The 27,693-nt window shown below is 41.7% G+C and overlaps 1 protein-coding gene across 1 annotated transcript; it reads right to left on the reverse strand.

Moving 5' to 3' along the window:
• Positions 1-3,143: 3,143 nt before the first annotated feature.
• On the reverse strand, positions 3,144-27,080 carry DPM1 (dolichyl-phosphate mannosyltransferase subunit 1, catalytic). The gene is made up of 9 exons (XM_072110634.1): positions 26,723-27,080; positions 22,737-22,836; positions 18,126-18,159; positions 16,803-16,879; positions 13,508-13,533; positions 12,713-12,808; positions 12,558-12,626; positions 4,808-4,922; positions 3,144-3,381 (listed from the first exon to the last, which is right to left on the reverse strand). The coding sequence occupies exons 1-9, from the start codon at positions 26,860-26,862 to the stop codon at positions 3,277-3,279; spliced, it is 762 nt and encodes a 253-aa protein (XP_071966735.1). The 5' UTR covers positions 26,863-27,080; the 3' UTR covers positions 3,144-3,276.
• Between the last annotated feature and the right edge of the window lie 613 nt (positions 27,081-27,693).

Here is a 27,693-nt window from a genome sequence, read left to right on the forward strand (position 1 = left end):
GGTGTGCTCCAAAAACGCCATTCGAAAGGACACCATTTATCATTGTGAGACAATCCCAGAAAAACCAGGGTTATGTATGAAAGAATGCTTCCAAATTTATCATACATCCCTGGAATTTTAGATTACCATGTTGTTACCCAGATGCACAGCTTATACATCATGCGGCATCTTCCCTTATAAGCCCTGCTCTGTGCCTAGCCTGTAGATTACTACCCCATATGGGGTATCGCTGTACCTGGGTAAACATGCATAATGATTTTGTGGTGTTTGTCTTCCGTGGCAGGAGCTGGGCACAAGATGACATAATGGATTTTTTTTTTTACTATGCATTTTGGGGGTCCACCTGTGCCTGTGATCCAAATGCAAGTTACTCCCTTTTGAGCCCTGCCGTGTCTTTTTCTCCAGTGGCACGAATTGGGCAAAATGATTTTGTCACTACAATGGCATATTTGATAAATTGCAATAGAATTTTTACTCTGCAATACTCACTTTGTATTACATTTGAGTCCACATCTTAGGGGTTTAAATGCTCATACAACCCTACATACATTCTTTAAGGGGTGTCCTTTTCAGAACAGGGTCACTACTTTTCTATTTGGGGTTTCTATTGCACTGGTACCTCAGGGGCACCCCCAACACTAATCTAGTGAAAACGGAGCTTCAAAATCAAAGTTTTTCTCTTTTCCTCCTGAGCCCTGCCATGTCTCTATCGTGCAGATTATTGCCGCCTATGGGGTATTGTCCTAACCGGGCTAACCTGCAGAAGTTGCTACTAAAACTTAAAACAAATTTTGGAAATAAAAAGACCAATGGCAAAAGGCTTCTACAAAAAAAAAAAAAAAAAAAAAAAAAAAAAAAATAAATAAAATTGATTTGCCTTCTTTGTCCAAAAAGCAGAACATTTTAAACTTTGAAATGTCATTTTTTTTACATTTTTCCTAAAATTGTTGCTCCCCAAAGAATAAAAACTGATCACCGAAATGACACTAGTAACAAAAACTACAATGTCTCACAAGAAAACAAATCTCAAAGTCACAGGGACATCTTAAAGTGTTTAAAAGTTTTTACCACTGGAGGAGACACGAGTCAAATGTTTAAAAATAAAAAAACAAAACAAAAGGGCATCTACCACAGGGATGAAGTACTGTATGCATAAGACCTTAGGGGCTTCAGTCTACATACGTGTTAATGGAGCCTCACGACTCATTTGCATACAGTCTTTCATTCTGGTGGTAGATGTCCTTTAATGTCAAGCAGTTTCTTTGTGATCCTTCGTTTAGTCTCTCCCTTCTAATTATCTCTGTGACACTGTCCTAATTCACTGGAGGGGCTGCCGCTTCCTGTTCACTCTAGCGGATGGAGGAGGTCAAGGGATGCTGTTCTTTGTAGCTAGAAGGGGAAATGACCTGTAAGTTCCAAGGATGAAAACCACCACTGAACAAAACAAATAAAAAAACCCCAAAAAACTAAAACAAGCCCACAAACATCTTGATCCCAATACTTGGTAGAAAACTCTGGACTGACAAGACAAAAGTTGAACCTTTTGGAAGGTTTAAGTCCTACTACACCTTCCATAGGAGCAATACAGCTTTTCCAAAAAAACATAACAATTGTGGACCTGGAAATGGAACCTTGCCCTAAATAGAACCATGAATTCTGCTGTGTACCAACAAGGAGTATGTTAGGCCACTTGGGTTACACAGCAAGGAGTGGTCTAGTCTAAACTTTAATCCAATAGTGATGCTGTGACACGACCTTAAAAAGAAGTGGTCCATGCTAGGAAAACCCTCCAAAATTCCTCCAGAGTGCTGTATAAAATTTATTGGCAGTTAGCAACCTGTTATTAGATTTGGGGGGGGAGAGGGGTGGGGAGCAATTACTTTATCAGACATGGCCCTTTAGGTTTTAAATGAAAGACTTAAAGTTTTTACTTTAAACAAGTCAAATATTTATTTAGGTTATCTAATATTAAAAAAAAAAAAAAAAAAAAAAAAAAATCGGTGATTTGAAACATTAAAGTGTGACAAATATCCAACAGATTAATCCCTTCACTTCACTACTGCCATACATGTCCTTTTTGTACATGACTCACGCAGAGGACATCTATAAACGTCTTCACAGTGACAAACTTCAAACGGCCATATGTCCTGAACCCTAGCACATATTTTAAAAACAGAAGAATCTCCCCTTTAAATATTGATTTATGGATTGTATGGATGCCATGCAACCGAACCAGAGATATCCACCTTTAAAGTGGTCCTAAAAAATAATTTATGTACAGTTTTCTATTCCCAATGGTTAATTTAAAAATGGATATCACCGATTCTCTTAAGCATTCATGCACAATGTTCTAGCATAAGATAGAGGAGACGCTCCTGTTTAATACGACACTAGAATTGAGTTTCGAGGTGAAAGGGTTCAGAAGATATAGACGTTTGAATTGTGCTTCCCACCAGCCTGTCAGCTGAAGGCAGAATATAGAAGAAGCTGCTGGAGACTTTCACTTTGTAGAAGTACATGCACCCTCTGCATCTGTAGCTCAACCTGGGAAAGTGATAGAATAATGCTGTACATTTTTAGAACATATTTTGGTAAAAGTTTCAACTTATTTAAAAAAAAATAAAATAAAATTATAATTAGAAAAATTAAAAAAGCTTATTTTTGCACATTTGTACTCAATTATTGGCAAATTTTATAAAGAAAAAATATGTAATGAATTAAACTATCCTATCAAGTTAAAGGCTCACATGTCAAGGAAAAGAATTGTTACGATATGTAAAGCTTTTCCACAGATATTGTCATTTTAAAAAAAGCAAATAGCAAAAAGTTAAAAATTGACCAGGAGATTCGGGCCCCAATGCCCATTGGTCATTAAGGGGCAAAATCAATACTTTTTCACACCACTGACAAGCTTGTTGCAGTGTATTGGTCCCAAGAAGCTCTAGATATATACAGTTTCAAGAATCTTCAGCATTGAAAGTTAAGAATGTTCTCATTCCCAGCAAACGTACTACTTTCCACGGCTTACAACCAAGAAAAAGTGTTCTACAGTTATAAGGCTTTGCAGAATAACAGACAATACTGTCAAAAACAAGAGGCACACAAGAGGTACATTTAAAAAAAAAAAAAAAAAATGAAACCACTTTACAAAATATTACATTTATTTTCCCATTTGTTTCTTCTATATAAAATTGTACATCTCCACCTTCTTTGGTAAACACCCCATTCAGAATAAAGCATTTTCTAAAGCTAAAAGTTGTCAAACAGCAATCAAACTCATGTGGTAGCAAACAAGGTTAACAGTCCCTTCAAGAAAGATACAATTTCATTGCCTCCAAGCTTGGATTCTCCATAGACACGATCAACAAATGAAATCGGCACCTGAGATAAAATGAAAAGTGACATTATTGGAGTAATCAAGTGCATATATTGACATGTATGAGGGGGGGGGGCGGTCGGGTTTCTTTGGAGGTTCAGCCCACATGGGGTGCTAGAAAATGACTGCACTTTATCGTATTCTAGATGGCATTATGTTGTACTGAAATTTTATTGTATGCATTAGGATAGGTTAGGCATTGTTATATCATTGTATATTCTTTATGAATAGCATCCCTTGTATACAGATCGGTGGCGACCATTGGCTACAGGACTTAACATGGACCATATTTTGTATCCATTACATTTTTTAAATCTCGTGTTTGTCTTTATGTCTTAAGGAAACTTGGTAGATCGATTACCTTTTTTGCTGTCTTTTTGCTTTGGTAAACACATATTCTGACTGATGAAGACAGGGTGTAATAATAATTTGGTCCCTGTGTAACCAGTTTTATGAATTTTTCCTAATCACTCCATCTGCTAGGTATACCAACATGTCAGCTTACAGCACAGTTCTCATATTTATAAATTAATAAGACAAAGGAGAACTAAAAGGATGGCTGCAGTGCAAAAAAATGACCAATTCACCAGCTCAACGGACTTCGGCTCTTAGCTTCTAATGGTTCACCTACTGACCAGAGGTCAGGTGTCAAGATGAGAAATGACAAAAAAAAACAAAACAAAACAGAACATATAATCAAATTGTTTTGGATGTTGCCTTTTGCATCATAAGTCTATGATCATGAATTTACCGCCAAAACACGGTAAATTTTTACCACTCCCTTGCAGACGTGCTCTGGGCTTCTTCAAATAGAGCAGAGCTGCAGTACAAAGGGACAAATTGTGTGTAAATACTTAAAATGTGCCAAATTTATTGGATCAGAAATCTGATGCATATTTGGATTTATACTGCCCCTTAAGTTATATTATTTGGTGCTATTATAGGGTGCACATCATACTGTTTTTTTGTAGGTTACAGTACAATGTCCTATGCCAGTGAAGGGAGAACCTTTTAGAGGCAGAGTGCCCAAACTATAGCCAAAAACCCACTTATTTATCAAAGCGCAGACATAATTTAATCAGAAATTCCCTGCTCTTGAGGACACCAATACTATGGAAAGGAAGATGGGAAATTAAGATCATCATTGTAGCTTCCTCCAGAGTCACCTTGAACAGGAAGAATTGCGGGGCAGGAGTTCCAATGATAATCTAGCCTTCCTTGTTCCTCTAGCAGTCCCAGGAAGTGTTGATTTAAAATGGTGCTGAAACATCCTGGACTACCCAGTACTGCAGGAGGAGGCCTTGAGCCACTCAAACTCTCTGGCAAACTCTGCTGAGGTGATGGCCTGTGTGCCGCCTCTGGAACAACCACTGTCCTATGTAATTTACTGTTACAAAACCATATGATATTTTACGAGCAGTGTGACATTACCTCTCCAATTGTGTACTTAAACTGCCGAGCTCGAACAATCATTTCCATCTGGAATACATAACCCTTAGAGACACAATGTGTCACCAACTTCTGTAGAACTTCTTTCTTATAAAGCCTGCAGAATACAAAGAATTCAATGAATTTTCAATATGTAGGTAAAATTCTATAGACGTATTATGTGGAATGAGATGAAATCTATATATAGTATATCATTCCTATCTAGACTCCACTTTCTCCGTCATGCCTTGGAGCCTCATTCACCTTGCAGCATTTTACTGCTCCCCGCGACCTTCTGCTGTGTAGGCATGTTTTTCTGGCTCTCTAACTTAGGCCCAATAAGTACAAAGTTAACAGGTTACTGTGTTGTACAGCAAGGGCTAGGAAGCTACAACTGAAAGAAATGTGTATTTTAGGAATGCAGAAATAGCTGTGAGATGTCGTTAACCCCATAACGCAATAAGACGTACCCTTACGTCTTCCTGCGCATGTGGGAGTATGAAGAGGGCTCACCGGGCATTTGCTTCATAATGAATCAAACGCCCGTCGCAAAGCTGCCGGCGGCATTAAAGAGCCGACGGCGCGTGGGCACCGCCATCTTGGCTCCGACCGCCGCTCGCCGTGACGTCACCGGGGAGCGGCGATCCGTTGTCATGACAGCCTCGGATCACACAAAGATCCGAGGCTATTACAATGTGCGATCTGCACATTGTAATAGATGGTATGCAAAATCCCCATATACTGCCATACTGTAGTATGGCAGTATATGGTAGGATCAATCAGACAACCTAGGGTTAAAGTACCCTAGGGAGTCTGAAAAATAGTAAAAAAAGTAAAAAAAAAAAAACATAAAAATTCAAATCACCCCCCTTTCCTGATATAAATAAACAGTAAAAATCATAATAATAACCGTTTTTCACTGCCTTTAACCCCGTAGCGGAAAATAGCGCCCAAAGTCGCAAATGGCATTTTTTAGCCATTTTTATAGAATTTTTTCTATTTTTCAAAAGTGATCAAAAGGTTGCAGTCCTAAAAATAGAAGTATTGAAAACATCACCAGAAGTCGCAAAAAATGACACCACCCACAGCTCCGTACACTAAAGTGTGAAAAAGTTATTAGCGCAAGAACACGGTAAAATGAAGAATTTTTTTTCTGTACAGGTGGTTTTAATTATTGTAAATGTATGAGAACATTATAAAACCTATACAAATTTGGTATCCCTGTGATCGTATTGACCCAATGAATGAAGTAGACCTGCCATTTAGGGCGCACAGTGAAAGCTGTAAAAACCAAGCCCACAAGAAATGGCGCAAATGTGTTTTTTCATCATTTTCACTGCATTTAGAATTTTTTTCCCGCTTCCCAGTACACGGCATGGAATATTTAATGCCATCACTACGAAGTGCAATTTGTTACGCAGAAAATAAGACATCACACAGCTCTGTACATGGAAAAATAAAAAAGTTATAGATTTTTGAAGGTGGGGAGTGAAAAATAAAAACGCAAAAATGAAAAAGGGCCTGGTCCTCAAGGGGTTAACAACCAATCCAATCCACACAGAAAAAGAAATAAAGTCATAGAAGTCCACAAATGAAAACATGGATAGAAAAGTGCAAAAAGCTATGGAAAGTCAGGACTACATTGTAATCTATGAGTAATTAGAAAGCAATCTGGTTACATAGTAAAAAAAATATGAGTTTAACTGATGGCCTCAAATTACCAAGGTGCCGCGCAGAAAACATCTTAGGATCGTGAAAGAAACAGAAGTAACCAGCAACAGCCTCTCCACAGACAGCAGAAACAAAGTCCAACAATCACAGCTGCACGTAGAGCTTCACAGCAATCAGTAATTCAATGAGAAAGAAAGATGACGGCACTCAACGATTTCAGAGACGAGAAACACTTTGTTGCAGGGAAGAACACAGAGCAGGGGTGCATGCCACATGTAGGCGACGGGCCGTTTCGCGCAGTATGTGCCTTCTCAAACCAGGTTTGAGAAACGGCAATTAGACTTACTGGTAATTGGGTTTCCATTAGTCCACCATGATGGCCCACCTGGAGGATGTCCCTTGACCTCTATAGGGATAGGAAGAGGAGAGGTTAAAAAAGCCCCTCCCGCTGCCTCCCTCCAATAACTACACCGGAATGGAAGCAACAAGATTAATAGGTTTATATCACAAAAGGAAAACATTTTTACAAGCAAACGGGAGGGAATATTGGGGCCGTCATGGTGGACAAATTGAAACCTAATTACCGGTAAGTCTAATTACCCATTTCCATTTCATCCCCCATGACGGCACACCTGGAGATGTAAAAAATGAAATGATAATTTTAGGGCGGGATGACAGCTTGTAAAACTTTCCGTCCAAAAGATCGGTCATCTGAGCTTTACATATGCAAGACATTACCGTTTGGATTGCAGAGGAAGAAGACCAGGTGGCCGCTTTGCAAATCTGGTCTAAAGAAGCTCCTCGTCTTTTGGCCCAAGATGCTGCCATAGCACGTGTTGAATTAGCTTTAAGAATTTCGGGGACTGGTCTATGTTCTACTTCATAGCATGATGAAATGGCAAGTTTCAACCACCTTGCCAAAGAAGCCTTGGATGCTTTTTTGCCTTTGTTGGATCCCTGAAATTGAACAAATAGATTTGAGTCCTTCCTGTTTGTTACCTTGATGTAGTGTATAATAGTTCTTCTTACATCTAGGTTGTGCCATTCAGATTCTTTGCGGTTTCTTGCATTCTGGCTGAATGATGGAAGGATTATCTCTTTATGTCTGAGAATTAGACATTACTTGAGGAAAAAAATTTGGATCGAGAGAAATGATGATCCTATCTTCCAGTTTTCTAACATAGGGTTTATTAATAGTAATAGCTTGCAATTCTCCAACTCTTCTGACGGTAGTTATAGCCACAAGAATGTTAGCCTTGAGTGTTAGGAGTTTGATATTGATATCTGTTAAAGGCTCAAGGGGTCCCTTATAAGGACATAAAGAACCAATGACAGATCCCCAGACGGGACTGCTGTCCGAGTTTGAGGTCTAAGGCGGGAAGAGGCTTTTATAAAGCGTTTGACCCACATGTGATCTGCAATAGGTGTGTCAAAGAAGTAACTCAAGGCTGATACTTGTACATGATTAGGTGGTTTAACTCTACAGAATGATACAAACTTTTTCCATATTTTTAGGTAAATTGCAGATGTAACAAGTTTTTTTTACTTGCCTTCAATATCTGGATTATCTTTTGAGAGAGTCCTTAGGAATGACCCTTCAGGATCCATGCAGTCAATCTGAGAATGGCGGGCTGTGGATGCAGAACCGGCCGCTGATGGATTAGATCTACTATTAGAGGTAGCGCCACTGGGTCCCCTAAACTATTAAGATGATCTTTGTTTTGTCCTAGCAGATCTTTTGCAGAATCTTTGCCATTAGTGAAAAAGGTGGGTAAGCATACGCTAATTCCATATCACATTTGTGACTGAACGCATCCAGTGTTTGGGAAGCCTCGCTGAGTGCTAGCAAAAACAAATGGTTGCACTTGGTATTTTGGCGTGTCGCAAATAGATTCCATTGGGGTTCTCCCCATCTTAGAGTTAAGGAACGGAAAACGTCCTGATTCAACCACCATTCGTGCAAATCCAGTCTCTTCCTGCATAAGAAGTCCGCTGTCGGATTTTCTGACCCTTTCAAATGTGTGGTTGTTAAGGAGAGAACATTTTCTTCTGCAAAAAAAAAAAAAAAAAACCTTTGGTAAAGATTGAGGAGTTTCCGTGATCTGGTTCCCCCTCATCTTGATATAGAAAACAGTAGTCATGTTGTCGGACAGTATTCTTATGTGATGGTTGTACAGACAGAGAGGCTGCGATGGTAGTGCTTGTCAAAATGCTTTGAGTTCTCTGTAGTTCAAAGAACTTCTTTGGGTCTTCTTCTCCCAGGAACCTTGTACTAACTGATCCAGGAATTTGGCTCCACATCCTGTCTGGCTTGCATCTGTCTGGATAGTGATCTGATGTGGAATCTTTATTTTGGAATTCAGCAGATGAAAGAATCCATTTCAGCAGGGTTCTGGAATGTATGGACTGAATACAGGAGGTTAGTTTTCCTAACAGTTTTATTGCCGATCGGATGGATATTTGATCCTACTTGATAAACAACCGGATCTGCTGTACCAAGTCGTTCCTTTTCTCCTGTGGAAGAAAAGACATTTGTCTTTGTGAGTCCAACAAAACCTCCAGGAACTTCTTCTGTCTTTCTGGCGCTAAATCAGAATAACCTTAAAATTTTAAAGGTCTGTTGGCATGATAGATGGTGAGCTGCTTGTGATTCTGCCACAATCAAAAAGTCATCTAAGTAAGGGATTAGGATTATATCTTGTTCCATTAGGAAGGCTACCTCTATCCTCTATTTCTATCATGATTTTCAAAACCATTCTGGGTGCAGAAGAGATACCATAGGGTAAGGCACAAAATTGGAAATGTATTCATTCTCCCTCTGGAGTGTGAATAGCCATTCTTAGATAATTCTGTAAGGAGTGATGTATAGGAACATGATAGTAAGCATCTTTTAAGTCGAAGTCTAAGGAAAGAATTGAGGTTGATGAGTGGAGTAAGAGAACTCAGCGATTCCATTTTGAATTTCCGATAAGCAATGAACCCATGGAGTTGTTTCAGGTTGATGATCAGTCGGGTTTGGGTAATGAGAAGAGTGGGGAGTAGAACCCCCCACTTGGGGTCACAGAACTCCAATATAAAGCAAAGTTCTGTAATCTTCTGGGCCCTTGAGTTGCTAGAGCTGAAGAGGAAGCCTCTAGGAATTATGTCGATCTTTATTTTCCTAGAGGGATTGGTCTTTGGATCCTTTTTTATTTCAGGAAAACTTTCTTATTAGCCGCCTTCTCTAGAATAGAGTCCAACTCGGGTCCAAATACTAAGTTGCCTGAAAAAGGGATTTTACAAAAGTCTGGATTTTGAGCTGATGTCTCCTAGCCACAAGGCTCTTTGAGCCGCAATGGACAATGCTCTTTCTTTTGCCGCGATCCTAAGACATTCAGCATGGAATCTGCTAAGAAACTGGTTGCTAACTTTAGTACCGGTAATGATGCCAGAAGTAGTTCCTTGGATGTGTCCGCTTTAATATGAGCTGCTAGTTCATTAAGCCAAAAGAAGAAGTGGCTGCAATGTTGGACTTTAAACTGACCATAGAGGTTTTTTTTTAGAATGCTATCAGTCTTTTTATCCATGGAATATATGAGTTAAGCTGCATCTTCAAAAGGAAGACCTGTAATTTTTTTACCACCTTAGACATTTGAACTTCCATTTTTGGAATATTGTCCCAGGCTAGCTGGTTACGAAATTCTCTAGTTAACTGAAGTCTTTTTTCAGGTTCACTCCATTCGTCCTTAACAAGCTCCTTCAATGTGTTGTTAATGGGAAACACCCTCCTCTTCCTAGACCTTAATCCTCCAACCAATTCATTCTGACCTGTAAAGTCTTCGTGTGAACTAGAGGGAACCTCTGCATCGTCATCTGAAGGGGAGTCAGATACAAGTTCTCCAACTCTGGGTATTTTGGGAGTAGGAGGAAAAGGGTCTGGCAGATGAAGAGATACGTCCGATTTAAGAGTAGATTTTAAATAATCTATCAGTGCTGATCTATCTTCCATAACCAGTCTGTCCAAACAGTATTTGCTTACAGGTCTTTTGTATTTGTCACTCAATTTATAATTACACAGATTGCACCTTCTAACTCCCTTCTGTCCTCTTCTCTTTTTTCTGTCCTTAAAGAGAAAGAGGAGGGCTGGATTAAGCCTCAAACACACACATACGCCAGCACATAATTATCCAATAGCTTGGATGAGTACTGGAGCAGGTTCTCCCTCATCAGCCATGCTCGAGCCCTGAGAGCAGGTCAGTAGACCTGAGATCACTGCGACTAACCTGCTGGATGTATTTTATAGTATACCAGTCCTCTCGGTATCCGATGCTGTCTCCCAGGAGCAGACTTAGGTCACTTCCAGTTCTGGACCAGAAGTCATCATACAGCGGAGTATACAGCGGATCAGAGACCCACTGTAAGGAAGCCAACTATGACCCATGAGTGAGCGCCTGTATAGCTTCCAAATAACGATCCCCGGAGCACCAGGAAAACCCGCGTGGGGGCCAATCGAGGTAGGAGCGGAGTGAACCTGGACACTAGTCCGGCCAAGGTTTGCTGAAAACGAATGTACCCCTCCCACCCTGGGAGAGAGACTCTCTCCTCCTGACCCATGTAGAGACAGGAAGAACACTGGAGGGAGACTGCGGGAGGGGCCGTTTAACCTCTCCTCTTCCTGTCCCTATAGAGGTCAAAGGGCATCCTCAAGGTGGGCCATCATGGGGGATGAAGTGGAAACAGCCCATCGCCTACCCGTGGCATGCATCCCCCCTTGATCTGTGTGCTTCCCTGCATTAAAGAGTTTCTCATCCCTGAAAACGCTGAGTGCCAGCATCTTTCTCTCATTGGATAACTTCTTAGGACCAATTGGTATGAGTATTCGATGTGTGTTTCCCTTTTGTCCGCAACCTTTTTTCAGGTTATGCTTATATTGTTTTTACGTCCACAGGGAAAAAAAAACAAATGTTAATGTTTTATGTTGGTTAGAAAACGCAACACTTGGTTGTCCAGCCTCATTCGAGAAAAAAAAAAAAATTGTGCTGAAAAAAACACTTATACTCAAGTATAAACAGGAAGTTCATTCATGGACATCTATGGTTCAATGTCTAGTGTGAAATAGAGGTGTTGTAATACTTTGTGTGACAGTTACACTTCTAGCACTTCTCCATGTGCTCTATCCACAGAATACAGGAAAAGAATACAAATGCTGGGGGTCCAAAATGATAGGATCCGAAATCAGTGAATACCCTTTTATGGCCAACATTAAATGGGTTGTCCACTGAGGATTGGATACAGCAAGTATATTGGAAAAATTGTAAAACTTTTCCTTACAAATATTTGGTGAAAGTGGACAACCCCTTTAACTTGATACTCCTCGAGCATTAAAAAAAAGTATTGTCCAATTTCTGAACTTTTCTACTGCTTTCAATGGCCAACATGGTACAAAACTACAGTATGGCATGTGCTGTGTGAAAGTGAAGTGAAAGTTTGATGAAGTGAACATCAAAGCTAGACACTATTCTTCCCTGGACCTCAATGTTTAGCTTCACAAACCCTCCAAATTGGCACATATAACTTTGCCCTGTATTTTGTGCCAAAATGATACCCCTTTAAGCACCCTAGGATTCCCTATATTTAAAGCGTGGAGGTATGCAGGTAATGTGCCAAGCAGTACATTTACTGTTGTAAATACAGGCAGTCCCCGGGTTACATACAAGATAGGGTCTGTAGGTTTGTTCTTAAGTTGAATTTGTAGGCAAGTCGGAACTGTATATTTTATCATTGTAATCCCATCCAGAACTTTTTTGGTCTCTGTGACAATTGGATTTTAAAAAATGTTGGGTTGTCATGAGAATCAATATTAACACTAAAGCTTCATTACAGACTCCTCTGATAACTGTTATAGCTGTTTATTGTAGCCTAGGACTAAAGTACAATAAATTACCAATATCCAGAGGTCCGTTTGTAACTAGGGGTCGTATGTAAGTCGAGTGTTCTTAAGTAGGGGACCGCCTGTATAGGACTCTTGAGGACAGTATCTAGTTAAAACATTATTTTGCATTTATATAGATTAATAGAGATGAATTATTAAGGTATATATTACCTAAAACTTCCAGTCAAGTCGGAGGCTCCAGGGCGCAGCAGGACCTGACTTAGGTAGTTTGCCCCACGACTGTCAGAAGAAGATCCCATGAGATGATTAATGATTACATAACGTTAAGTTAATCATTTGAACACACAGTAGTAAGTAATGCTCACCTGATGAGCTTCCTTTTTAAGTCCCAGCCATAAACGCCTCCATTCCCAATGTATCGAGTTCCAGACACAATGTCAAAGTTGCCTTCCTTCTGCTTACTAAAAAAAGTACAATGAAGGTCAGCCACTATCATTACGGTAACTTTAAATTAATATTACCTACAAAACAGTACACAGGTCACTATTCCCACAAGCTAACAACACGGAATATCATATATGGAATATCATATGCTCTTAAAAACTCGATTGGCGAATAAATGGAGAGTTTTCTAAATGGCTCCTCATCCATCACTTCCTTTTTGTGCACAGGTCTGAAGTGATCACTCATTGGCCAAAGAGACTCCTGTGATTAGAGCAACACAGGAAACTGAGCCAGAGGGGGAAGGGGGGGGGGGGGGGGGAAGAAAGAGTATGCTTTTTTAATGTTTCTCAATCCCTCACTGGGTTTTCCAGAATTTGTAGTAGAAAACACCTTCTCGTATGTGCACATGCACAGCACAGGGGTAAGGAGATCCCACAAACCACTCTATATGTACAGCACAAACACAACACAAAGCCAAAGCCAAGCTGGCCTGCTTGCCATGTGCCAAAACAACAGGTTAATTAAGCAATGTTATACACAGGATAACCCACTTAATGACATAACTCAACCTTAATACATCAGGACATAGAGGAAATAGCACATTATTCCAGATATTTGCCATTTCACTGAGCATTATATATAAATATTTTCAACCTCCTGCCAATATGGTGTAATGACTATTATTCTGTTGCAACACATTCTGAATACGTACTCACCCGATAAACTGTGGGATGAATTTAGGCTGAGGAAAAAAACAAAAAAAACAAGGTAAGATGCTAACATCACACCAAATAACATACAAAGTATAAACTACATGGAAAATACCATACTCAGTTAATTTTATTTAAATATTTTATATTACCCTGTCATGGCATGTGAATAGGCTGACAGCTTATATCCTGCAATGCATCAGTTTTGCAGGGTATTATAATGAACAAGCAACCAGATGAAAAGACCCGTAGATTTAAAAAAGATTATTGAACCTGCTTGATGAGCACCGTAGAAGGAAGAAAAAAAAAAAAAAGTGATCAAAAAAAAAAAAAAAAACCCATACGTACTCCAGGAAGATATTATTGCAAAGTACAACATGTCCTGCAAAAAACAAGCTATCAACCAGGTCCATGGCCAAAAAAAAAAAAAAAAAAAAAAGCAGAAAAATGTTATGCCACTTAAAAGATGGCTTTACTATATTTCTACAACTGCCCTCAAAAAAAGTTCATAAATTTTCAACAATAGGGGGATACCAAACCCAAAGCCATCGTATGCCTCCAATAACGAAAAAGCTTACATTTTATGGCCTACAACAGGGGCCATTGAGGAAACCAAAATCCTGGTAGCTGAGGTGGGGGATTTCTCTGTTTATCATCTTTCGAAAATGTGTAAATTTTAGGGCTAGATGATTGTATCAAAGACTAAATTTGACTATGAAGATCTAAAGGGGTTAACAATCTTTGTAAAAGCTGTTTATGCTAGTTTAAGGGGTGCAGATTTGAAAACGGGTTGATAATGTTAGGGGGTTTTTAATGTTTCATATTTAGAATTTCATCAAACAGCAATTATCCTCAAAATAGTCAATTCTGAAAATACAGAAAACAGATTCTATTTGTAAGCCGCGTGACATCAAAATTAATTATTCAGAAATATAAAAATAAAATTATGAAAATTTAAAGCAGACATATGGGAAATGTTATTCAGCAACTTATTTAGGTGGCAAGACTGCCTTAAAAAAAACGATGATTTTAAATTTTGAAAATGGCTAATTTTTCATTTTGAATCTGTTTTTATAATCTGTTTTATATCTCATGAATCGCTTTGATAAGCAACAGTGTTCAAAAGTTATAAACATATAAAGCGACGCAAGTCAGAATCCAAAAAATGGGGCTGAGCCTTAAGCTATAAACTGGCGGCGTCCTTAAGCTCTTAACTTAGCGCTCAGCGTCCGATATATCGGACGTTGAGCTGATGCCGGTTCAGCTCAAGATCTGAGCCGAACCAGCATCAGGAAAGAAGGGGTGCCGGCTGTGACTGATAGCCGGCACCCCAGTGTAACACCCGTGATCGGAGTTGTCTCAGATCGCGGGTGCTTAACCCGTTAAATGCCGCGGTCAGCGCGACTGCGGCATCTAACAAGCATCTGGCGGGTCTTTCCCCCACGATCGGCCCCCCCGAACCGTTTTCGGGGGGGCGCCGATCGTTGCTATAGCAACTCTGGGAATTGCCGGTAAGATGGCGTCTGTGACGTCATCTTACAGGCACAGTGCCAGCCTATGCAAGTGGTATAGGCTGACACTGATAATACTCTGCAATACATCAGTATTGCAGAATATTATCATGAACAAGCAATCAGATGATTGCTTGTTCATGTCCCATGGTATAAAAGTGAAAAAGTAAAAAAAAAAAAGTTATTCAATAAAAAAAATAAAGTCATAAATCACTAAAAATGCCCCAAACCCCCAAAACATATAAAAAGACATAACTCAAAAAAAGTCTAAATCATAACACAAACCCCACATATATAGTATCACCGCGTCCGTAACAACCCATAGAATAAAAGTAAATCATTATTGAACCCCCACGATAAACGCCGTAAAAAAAAACTGTTATAAACCCTCCAAAAATTATGATTTTTACCTTTTCAATCCCACAAAAAATGCTATAAAATGTGATCAAAAAACCATATGTACTCCGACATGATACTGGTGTAAAGTACATGTCCCGCAAAAAACAAGCCATCAACCAGCTCCGTAGCCAAAAAAGTAACAATGTTATGCTACTTGGAAGACGGCAATACATAAATGATAGATTTTTCCCCACATTAGGGTTTTGTTTGACAAATTTAGTAAAACGTAAGAAAATATATTCATGTCTGGTATCCCCGTAATCGTATCAACCCATAGAATAAAGATAACATGATTATTAGGATATACGGTGAACACCAAAAAAAAAAAAAAAAAGTAAAAAATCCAGTACAGAATTGATGCTTTTCTACTCCTGCCCTCAAAAAAAGTTCCTAAAATTTTCAACAATAGGGGATACGAACCCCAAAATGGTAACAATGGAAAAAGCATCTCATCCCGTAAAAAAAATGGCATCACATGGCCCCAATAACGAAAAAGCGAAAATTTTATAGCCTTCAAAAGGGGCCAATGAGGAAACTACAATCCTGGCAGCTGCAGGGCTCTCCTTCCCTTCTGCACCTCGCTGTGCGCCCATAAAACAAGTCACAGCCACATGTGGGGGGTCTTTGTACTCAGGAGAAATTGCAGAACAAATTGTATGGTGGATTTTCTCTTTTTATATTTTGGAAATGTGTAAATTTTAGGGCTAAATGAACGTATAAGGGAACAATATGACCATTCTAAATTTCACCTCCATTTTGATTCAATTACTATGAAGATCTCAAGGGGTTAACAATCTTCGTAAAAGCTGTTTCTGATAGCTTGAGGGGTGCAGATTTGAAAATGGGTTGGTTATATAGGGGGTTTTGATGCTAAATATGTAAAATTTCATTCAAAACTGTATTTATCCCCAAAATAGTCAATTCTGAAAATCCGGAAAAGCGATATTCTATTTGTAAGCCGCGTGACATCAAGATAAACTATCCAAACATTTCAGAAATTATGAAAATGTAAAGTAGACAAATGGGAAATGTTATTCAGCAACTTATTTAGGTGGTAAATCTATCTGCCTGAAAACGCAATGATTTTGAATTTCGAAAATGGCAAATTTTTCAAAAAAATTATATTTTCTTTTTTTTTGTAAATAAACGCAAAACTTATCTGCCAAAATTTACCACTAATATAAACCACCATATAAAGCGAAGCAAGTCAGAATCAAAAAAAAAAAAACAAAAAAAAAAAAACAAAAAAAAAACTGTATCCCCCAAAAAAACCTAAACTGTAGCAACTAGGCAAATTGTTGGGAGGAAATATAATTCATGAATAACTACAGTTATATACCAGAAAGGTACATGAAGCGAAAATTCTTGCAACAACCATGAAGGATACATACATGGTGTGAGAGGTCAGCATCCATGATGATGATGAAATTTCCTGAAGCATGTTGCATGCCATGAATATAAGCGGTTCCTAGACAGAAAAAAAAACAAACAAAAAAAAAACAACCTGTTAATATGCTCCATAAAGCCAGACTGTGTATTGTCACAAACAGAGGTCGCACTAACATTTTTCCAAAAGGGTAAAAATACTCCTCTCACCATTTTTGAGGAGTATTTTTACCCGAGGAGGAGTATGAAAATTTTGGTAATACACCGCACACATGGCACACTCACACAGAACACAGCGCGCGCACACACACACAACAAACTCACAACACAAACTGCACAGCACACACGCACTGCACAGCACACACGCACAACACAACACAAACTGCACACCACTCACAACACTGCACACACACCACTCACAACACTGCACACACACCACTCACAACACTGCACACACACCACTCACAACACTGCACACACACCACTCACAACACTGCACACACACCACTCACAACACTGCACACACTCACCCGGGACTGCTCTAGGTCCCCTCGATCACAAACGCAGGCAGCTGCGGACAGGTAGAGCAGGACGGGGAGCAGCATCTTCGCAGCCCACAAGTCTCCCCCAGGGCCGGTGCACTCACTTCGGGTCTCTCCGGCGCGCCCCTGAAACTGTGTCATGTGTCCCGCTGAGCCGCCCGGCGCGCGCTGCAATCACGCTACTGACATGTACCTCCTTTGCAGCGCGCGCTGGGCCGCTCAGCCTGCGCGCTACAGGGAATAATTGCCATGCGTAACTTTACGCATGGCAATTATTTTGGGGGGTAATGGCGCCTCATCACGCGTCTATGACCTCTGGTCACAAACATTCTATTTCTAATGGAATCTGCTCAGAATATAGAGCACAAAAACTTTTTTCAAGGATTGGACAAAGAATTGATTTTCTACACTGGAATTGAGCCCTGATATATGGGTTATGGGGGACAGATGAATTTGGCAGACAGTAATCAAGAATCTAGTAATGGTGAGCCTTAAGTTTGGGAAAAGCAAACCGGCGGGTGGAGGGGGGCTCTGATCTGGCCACAAGCCCCAAATTTGGTTGTGCGCACGGGGCCTTATTGTCATACAGATTATTCGGATTGGGGGGGGGGGGGGGTTTGTAATAAACAGTTAAACTACAATGTTTTTTGTGAAAATTGCAATAGAAACGGTCACTATTATTGGAAACACACCCCTGTAGAAAAACAGCAATTATTATTTAATGCTGTGGAAGCATAATTGAACAAGTTGCAAACCCCAACGACATTATATTACATTGATCATTACCTAATCCAAGCTTTTTTTCTCTCGGCCTGAGCAACTGTAATAAGAAAAAAAAAAAAAAAAAAATACATATGCTCATCATCAGGTAAAAAAAATAAAAATAAAATAATGATTTGGCATCAAGAGATATTTATATTTATACCTACTAAACCCATTATGGAGTCCCTTTCCACTTTATACATTTCAAAAGCCGTCATTTCTTTAACATTTACCGCAACATATTAGGGTTAGTTTTCTAGGGGATACCTTTTACTTCCCAGAGGCTACATTTAGCCAACACATTTAGCCATTTCATTTTTCCCCACCTTCAAAATGCCATAACAATTTTATTTTTCAGTTTAAAGAGATATATGCCATTTTAATATATGACAATTTGCCATTCCAAGTGGCACCACTTAATTTGCCACGGAATGTATTGGTTTAAGAGCCCAAGAATATTACAGTTGCAGTTTACAGCTTTCTTGGTCCAAATGACACAATCAAAGTTACTTAATGTATTTATTTTGCTACATTATAACCTGCTTTTGAGCGTTTCAGGACCAAGCCCAATTTTTCAAATTTGCCATGTGTGACCTTTTTCACTTGAAATATGGAATCCAGTCACACATAGATGGTCTTTATAAGGCAAATTTTTATTTAGCAAACAAATGCAAGGCTTCTTCCAGCCTGAAGCCTGTGGTCAGGCAAGGAGCTCTGGCGTTTTGGAACTTTTCAGACTTTATATGCACATTTTAATTGATGTTTGTGAGTACCGTATATACTTGTGTATAAGCAGAGTTTTTCAGCACAAAAAATGTGCTGAAAAACGTCCCCTCGGCTTATACACGAGTCTATAACAAAAAAAAAATTACCCACTTAAAAAAAAATAAACTTAAATACTCACCCTCCGATGTCAGCGCGTCCCTTCTTCTCCGCGGCTCCTCTTCTCTCTTCTATCTTTCGGCATGGACGCGGCCATGTCTTCTTAGTTGCCGCGCATACTATGACGTCAGCAGCGGCCGCGTCATAGTATGCGCATGCTAGAAGAAAACATGGCCGCGTCCATGCCGGAAGAGAGAAGAGGAGCCGCGGAGAAGAAAGAAGATGGGACGCACTGACATTTTTTTAAGGGCCGTGGGGGCAGGCTGTATACTACATGGGGGCTGGCAGGCTGTATACTACATGGGGGCTGGCAGGCTGTATACTACATGGGGGCTGGCAGGCTGTATACTACATGGGGTCTGGCAGGCTGTATACTAGTGGGGGGATTTGACCAATGCATTTCCCACCCTCGGCTTATACTCGAGTCAGTAGTTTTTCCCAGTTTTTGGTGGTAAAATTAGGGGTCTCGGCTTATACTCGAGTATATACGGTATTTCGATAATAAATACCTATCTCCTTACACTTTGGTCATCTGCACAGTTGGCTTATCTCCATTTTCATAGGATATATGGCTGTTTTTTTCCATCTGAAAGCAAGATTTTGTTAAATGGATCAATGTTGACAGCGTATAAGGTCTCCTTAACAGGATGAATCACAGGTCTGGAGAAGGGACTACAATAATAATTCAGCTCTGTCACACCTCCTTGGTCCTCCTGCACTTCACTTTAAAACAGCACTGAACGTGGCACTTCTTGGGATTCCTTTGACAGCAGGAGGAGGTCTTGAGTTGTGAATGGTGACCTTTGTGCTGGGTGATGGCCTGGGCGCCCACAGTGAGGGCTCGGAGTGCCACCCCTGGCACCCGTGCCATAGGTTCGCCACCACTGGCGTATACTATGACTGGGAGTAACTGCCAAGCCTTGAAGCACCAAGAGTCTTCCATCTCAGAACAAGGTGCTGCAGATCTAGGTGTCATCAAGGTGATTTACATCATTTTTTGCTCGAACCACAAATCTTTTTACCATCTTAAATGACCAATACCAAATTGAAAGACAAGATAACTGATGCCACTAGACACATTAAAAATATCATATTTTATTGATACCAATAATTAAAAAGGCAAATTACCGTATATACTCGAGTATAAGCCGAGATTTTCAGCACAAAAAGTGTGCTGAAAAATCTCCCCTCGGCTTATACACGAATAAAAAACAAAAAAACTTCCATACTCACCCTCCGGAGGCCCGATGGTGACCAGCCGCAGAGAACGCAGCATCAGGGAGCCACCTGTAGGTTAGTATGGAAGGTTTTTTTTTTATGTGCCTGGCAGTATATTAAGGGCTGGCAGGCTGCATACTTTAAAGGGGCTGGCAGGCTGCATACTTTGAGGGGGCTGGCAGGCTGCATACTTTGAGGGGGCTGGCAGGCTGCATACTTTGAGGGGGCTGGCAGGCTGCATACTTTGAGGGGGCTGGCAGGCTGCATACTTTGAGGGGGCTGGCAGGCTGCATACTTTGAGGGGGCTGGCAGGCTGCATACTTTGAGGGGGCTGGCAGGCTGCATACTTTGAGGGGGCTGGCAGGCTGCATACTTTGAGGGGGCTGGCAGGCTGCATACTTTGAGGGGGCTGGCAGGCTGCATACTTTGAGGGGGCTGGCAGGCTGCATACTTTGAGGGGGCTGGCAGGCTGCATACTTTGAGGGGGCTGGCAGGCTGCATACTTTGAGGGGGCTGGCAGGCTGCATACTTTGAGGGGGCTGGCAGGCTGCATACTTTGAGGGGGCTGGCAGGCTGCATACTTTGAGGGGGCTGGCAGGCTGCATACTTTGAGGGGGCTGGCAGGCTGCATACTTTGAGGGGGCTGGCAGGCTGCATACTTTGAGGGGGCTGGCAGGCTGCATACTTTGAGGGGGCTGGCAGGCTGCATACTTTGAGGGGGCTGGCAGGCTGCATACTTTGAGGGGGCTGGCAGGCTGCATACTTTGAGGGGGCTGGCAGGCTGCATACTTTGAGGGGGCTGGCAGGCTGCATACTTTGAGGGGGCTGGCAGGCTGCATACTTTGAGGGGGCTGGCAGGCTGCATACTTTGAGGGGGCTGGCAGGCTGCATACTTTGAGGGGGCTGGCAGGCTGACACCAATGCATTTTCCACCCTCGGCTTATACTCGAGTCAATAGGTTTTCCCAGGTTTAGGTGGTAAAATTAGGGGCCTCGGCTTATACTCGGGTCGGCTTATACTCGAGTATATACGGTAATAATAGTCAGAAGGTAGTAACAAGGATCAATACACAGAAAATAGTGCTGGACAGCGAACAAAGTTTATTAGACAGACAAGCTAAAGTGCAATTCACATAGGAAGTGGCAGCTTTGTACATATACCGTATATACTTGTGTATAAGCCTAGTTTTTCAGCAAAAAAAATGTGCTGAAAATCCTCAACTCGGCTAATACACAAGTCATTACAGCCAACCACGGCACTAAAAAAAATAAAATAAAAAAAATAAACAAACAAAAAAACCTAAATACTCACCCTCCGGCGGCCCCGGAGAAGACAGAAGAAGTCGGAAGACAGAAGAGGACTCTCTTCCGACTTCTTCTGTCTTCTGTAACCTCCTGCAGGACGCGGCCATGTTTCTTCACGACCAGCGCATAGTACGACGTCAGCAGTATGACGTCACACTATGCGCCTGCCGGCCAGGAAGTGCTTGGCCATGACCTGCAGGAGATTACCGAAGACAGAAGAAGTCGGAAGAAACGCGTTGACATCGGGGGAGCAGCGATGCGCATCGGAGTCGCCGGAGGGTGAGTATATAGGGTTTTTTTTTTTTTACTGCTGGACTGGCTGCATACTACTGGGGGCAGACTGGGCTGGCTGCATACTACTGGGGGCAGGCTGGCTATATACTACTGGGGGAGGTCTGTGATCAATGCATTTCCCACCCTTGGCTTATACTCGAGTCAATAGGTTTGGCTTATACTCGGGTCGGGTTATACTCGAGTATATACGGTAATAGTCCAACATTTAGGAGAGCTACAGAGCTACAAACGCCACTGCAAAGACATGCTGTCCAGCACCAGCCCTGACACATGTTTCGGTTAAGGTTGTAGTTTTAATATTTAATTATTTATCAATCAGATATTATATTTTTAATGTATATAGCGGCATTAAAGGGGTTATCCGGGTTTAAACATTTTTTTATGGCCGGGCTGGGGAGGGATAGTTAAACATAATAAACATGGACTTACCTCCTCCGGCGCCGCCAATGTCCCGCGCCGCGGTCACGTCGATCCGTGCCCCTGTAAACAAACAGGGGCACGGAAGCCGCGCACAGGGAGCTTCCGGTCCGTGTTGTGGACAGCTCCTCCCATCCGTCCCTATCTCTCAGCGTTGTAAGCGCTGGGAGATGGTGCGCATGGGAGCATCCGGCCGGCCGGAAGCTCCCTGTGCGCCCTTGTACTGAAACCGGCGCACGGAGAAGACGGGCCGCGGCGCGGGACATCGGCAGCACCGGAGGAGGCAAGTACATGTTTATTATGTTTAAATAGCCCTCCCCAGCCCGGCCATAAAAAATTTTTTAAACCCGGATAACCCCTTTAATTCGCAGGTTGTCTTTCAATTTGGTACTGCTCATTTATTTTAGAGGCCACTCATAGTGTTTATAGAGCCTTTTCATTACTATGTGGTGCAGCAGTCAGCACAATTACCGATTTTTAATAAATTCTTTTGGTTCATCTTTTTGGTTTATCTACTTACAATCTTGTCTGAGCCATAGATTTTCTGCAGTTGCTGAGCGACTTCCAATGTACCATCTGGGCTTCCGTCATCGATTATAATTATTTCATAATTAAAGCCACTGAAGAAGAAAAAAAAAAAAAACCCATGCTGAAGAAACGTCAAATTAGGTAAAGGTAAACCTGGACAACAGTTAAGGGTGGTGCCACACATTACCGTTTTGATTCAGTTTTGTAACTGAATCAAAAGCACTGGGGCGGCCCAGTGCGATCGGTGTTTAAAATACTTAAACTTTAATTCGTTATTTTTATTAAAAAGTGTTTTTATTAAGTTCCCTAAATACAAACATTCCCTATACAGATCAAGAAAAAGTTATATACGCCAAAATGGTACCATTGAAAAGGACAACTCAACATGTAAAAAAATAAGCCCGTAACCAGCTCTGTCAACCAAAAAGTATTAAAGTTAGGTCTCTGAAAAGATGGTGATACTAAAATATGAAAACTTTCTCTATATTAGTTTTTCTTCAGTAAAATAAATAAAATATTCATAAATAAAACATACTACAATTCTTCAACTAACATGAAGTACAATGTGTCACAAGAAACCATTTCAAAAATCACTTGGATATGTTGAAACGTTCCAAAATTATAACCACTTATAGTGACACAGGGCAGATTTAAAAAAAAAAAATGTCAGGAAGGCGAAAAATGGCTTTGGTAGTAGGGAGTTAAAATTATACTAATGAACCAGAGATGCTCCAGGGGGAGAACGCCGCTCTGCTACAGGTAGACACGGTTGTTACTGTATACAAGGAGCACTTCCCCGTTATTTTTCTGCAATGAGATCATGTCCGTTTTGACCAGGTTGCCCAATTATCTTAATAAAAACGGGTAAAACAAGCCTGTGGAAACGGACCTATGTGCTGGCCAGTTCCCATGCACCAAACACAGAACTGGATTGGAGTCCTCGCATTATACAGCAACAGACACTGTAATAGTTCTCACAGCACCATCATTGTTTGGCCAGCAGACAGGGACTCCTTACATCATACTTCTGTATATTTCTCCAGTCCAAAGAACTGTGTTCAGTTAATGGAATCACACCAGCATAAGGACCATTTCCATAGGGTGGACACATTTATGGTATGCCTCCATTACACCGCATTCACATGTAATACAGTCTTCAGACACACACACAGAACCCTGTGCCATGGCTGTAAGCACTAACAACACCATAGGCTTCTATTGGGCACAACACCATGCATGAGGTGAGTACTCTGCAGCAGGGGCAGTCACCGCCTATGGCAGTGATGGCAAACCTTTTAGAGACCGAGTGCCCAAACTACAACCAAAATCTACTTATTTACCATGAAGTGCCAACATGGAATTTCAAGCAGTAACTTATTGCTACTAGTTCTTCAACATTATTCAATTGTTAGTACAAAATTGATTAATCCTCCGCCTCTACGTTCATCCATTCCACATTTAGGAAAAAAGGTGCAGTACCTTTCCAACCAGAGATTTTTGGTACTCACGGGGACAGTCCTTAGTATATACCCAATGTTCTCAGCGTTGCATGCCTAGGGCATGAAAAATCCTCATACCGAGCGTGTTTGTTTTATCCATAAGGCCTTTTTAATCCTTACTCTTGTGAGTATTACCATTAAAACAATTTTAACGATCAAAAAAGTACTGCACCATCGTTTTTTTCCCTTTCTCTTCCCAAATCGAATAGTAATTAGAAGAAGGAACGAAGAAAGTGGAACAAGTTCCCGGGTGGGAACAATTAGGAGTAGCACAGAAGCTACAAGCTACCTTGAGAATCTCCAGGAGGGACGCCGTGCCGAGCTACCGTACCCTGTATGAGGAATTTTCATGCCCAAGGCATGCAACGCTGAGAACATTGGGTAAGGACTGTCCCCGTGAGTACCAAAAATCTCTGGTTGGAAAGGTACTGCATCTTTTTTTCCTAAATGTGGAGTGGATGAACGTAGAGGCGGAGGATTAATCAATTTTGTACTAACATTTACTGGTTATTTTTTTGGATCTTTTTAACCTGTATCCTCCTTGCGCGTTTTTTTTTCCATTCTTTTTGCGAGTAAGGGTAAACTGAATATCGTTCTTCTATTTATTATTCAATTGTATTGGCTTTCCTAAGGCCACCAATACAGTTGAAAAAAGGTGGTCAAATACACTCACCGGCCACTTTATTAGGTACACCTGTCCAACTGCTCGTTAACACTTAATTTCTAATCAGCCAATCACATGGTCAAGGCAATCTCCTGCAGTTCAAACCGTGCATCAGTATGGGGAAGAAAGGTGATTTGAGTGCCTTTGAACATGGCATGGTTGTTGGTGCCAGAAGGGCTGGTCTGAGTATTTCAGAAACTACTGATCTACTGGGATTTTCACGCACAACCATCTCTAGGGTTTACAGAGAATGGTCCGAAAAAGAAAAAACATCCAGTGAGCGGCAGTTCTGTGGGCGGAAATGCCTTGTTGATGCCAGAGGTCAGAGGAGAATGGGCAGACTGGTTCGAGCTGATAGAAAGGCAACAGTGACTCAAATCGCCACCCGTTACAACCAAGGTAGGCAGAAGAGCATCTCTGAACGCACAGTACGTCGAACTTTGATGCAGATGGGCTACAGCAGCAGAAGACCACACCGGGTGCCACTTCTTTCAGCTAAGAACGGGAAACTGAGGCTACAATTTGCACAAGCTCATCGAAATTGGACAGTAGAAGATTGGAAAAATGTTGCCTGGTCTGATGAGTCTCGATTTCTGCTGCGACATTCGGCGTCAACAACATTAAAGCATGGATCCATCCTGCCTTGTATCAACGGTTAAGGCTGGTGGTGGTGGTGTCATGGTGTGGGGAATATTTTCTTGGCACTCTTTGGGCCCCTTGGTACCAATTGAGCATCGTTGCAACGCCACAGCCTACCTGAGTATTGTTGCTGACCATGTCCATCCCTTTATGACCACAATGTACCCAACATCTGATGGCTACTTTCAGCAGGATAATGACCCATGTCATAAAGCTGGAATCATCTCAGACTGGTTTCTTGAACATGACAATGAGTTCACTGTACTCAAATGGCCTCCACAGTCACCAGATCTCAATCCAATAGAGCATCTTTGGGATGTGGTGGAACGGGAGATTCGCATCATGGATGTGCAGCCGACAAATCTGCGGCAACTGTGTGATGCCATCATGTCAATATGGACCAAAATCTCTGAGGAATGCTTCCAGCACCTTGTTGAATCTATGCCACGAAGAATTGAGGCAGTTCTGAAGGCAAAAGGGGGTCCAACCCGTTACTAGCATGGTGTACCTAATAAAGTGGCCGGCGAGTGTAAATTCAGGCCATTATTGTAGCTTCTCTCCAAGAAGAATGGTGGGTCCAGTAGGATGACCTCCAAAGACAATGCTGTTCTGTCAACGCCTTCTCACTTTTACTGCAGTTTCAAACAGCCAATGAATTGTCGCTTTAAAATAGCGCTGAGAGCAGCATCCCTTAAGTAGCTTGGGACTTCAGGAAAATTTTGTGGATGTGGTCCTGTTTGGTGAAATTGGGGCGATGGACTGAGTGTCCACAGAAAGGGCTATGAGTGCCACCTCTGGCACCCGTGCCACAGGTTCGCCAACACTGGCCTATGGGCTCAGCAGACTTGCTTGCAGCCTGAAAGGTTTGTGTGCATGAGGAGAAGTTACAGCCTGTGTTCACACAATGTGATAGGTTGGTGATATGGCTGAAGAGGTGACACATATCAACAGACCATGCTTCATGCAGAACACCACGCTAACATCCAGGGAAAACATTTGGGACAGCTTCAATTCTGAAAACCCGTACTAGAACTACAAGTCCCAGAAGTCTTTACTGCCATAATGTATTCCTATACTGCACATAATACTTTCACAGGAAGAACGTCACAATCCCAGCCAGTCCCCGTATCCACACATGCAGCAGTGACGGATGACATGAAGCTGCACTGCACGTACCTTTCTCCAAAGTATTTCACCAACAGCCACACGATAAGTGGCAGGTTCTCCCTCTCGTTGTACGTCGGTAGCAGCACCGAATACTTATCTTGGCCGCCCTCATCTTTCCGGATTTTATCCCGCCGGCTGACAACAGACATGGTGGCAGACAGTATGTGGCATCCAGCTAAAGGACCTTCGCTGATGATGTTACGGTCATGTGACCAGGCTCCTCAGTGGGCGGGAGAAAATCTAGAGGAAAGGGAAGTGTGTGATGCAGCAGCTCTGTGTGTGCTGAGGCGGGAAATTAAGAAATTGTGTGAGAGGAATGGAGATATTGGGGGAGGTGAGGGGTGCAGGTTGTGTAATAAGACGGAAGAACTGGGGGCGCGGTCCGTGAGCAAAGGGAGGGATGGGGGATCAGGATGTGTGTGGAGAAAGAGAGGGAGCGTTCTGTACGAGAAGAGAGACGAGAACGGAGCAGACCATAGAGACGGTGGGAGGCAAACAAGACATTGGGGCAGGCGGTGGGAAACAGCAGGTTTTAGGCGTCCAGTACACAGAATTCCCTGAGTATTACAAGATTTTTATGTTTTGAACAGATATCAGGTGTATAGACTGCTTGTTACAGACCCCCGGAGCGTCCTGGATGGGGAATGAACTTTTCTTTTTTTTAGAATTGTTTTTTTAAAGTTACATAATAAAGGTCTAGAAAGTTCATAGGCCCCAGAAGACAAACTTAAATAAGTACTTAACCCCTTAAAGGGGTTTTCCCACAAAAGACACCTCATATTTCTATCCGCTAGTGATGTTAAAGGAAACCTACCATTTAGAATGGCAGGGGTAAGCTGTAAGTACTGAGCACCAGCTCAGGGTGAGCTGGTGCTGGTACTTACTTTTGTTAGTGTTATAATCCACGCCCCAGTAGCCACATTACTCTTCCTACCCTGTTGTGTGCGGCGCGCAGCTCCTCGTCGCTGCGCGCCCTCGTC

This window comes from Engystomops pustulosus, chromosome 6, assembly GCF_040894005.1.
Source record: "Engystomops pustulosus chromosome 6, aEngPut4.maternal, whole genome shotgun sequence".
In the NCBI taxonomy this organism is placed as follows: Eukaryota; Metazoa; Chordata; class Amphibia; order Anura; family Leptodactylidae; genus Engystomops; species Engystomops pustulosus.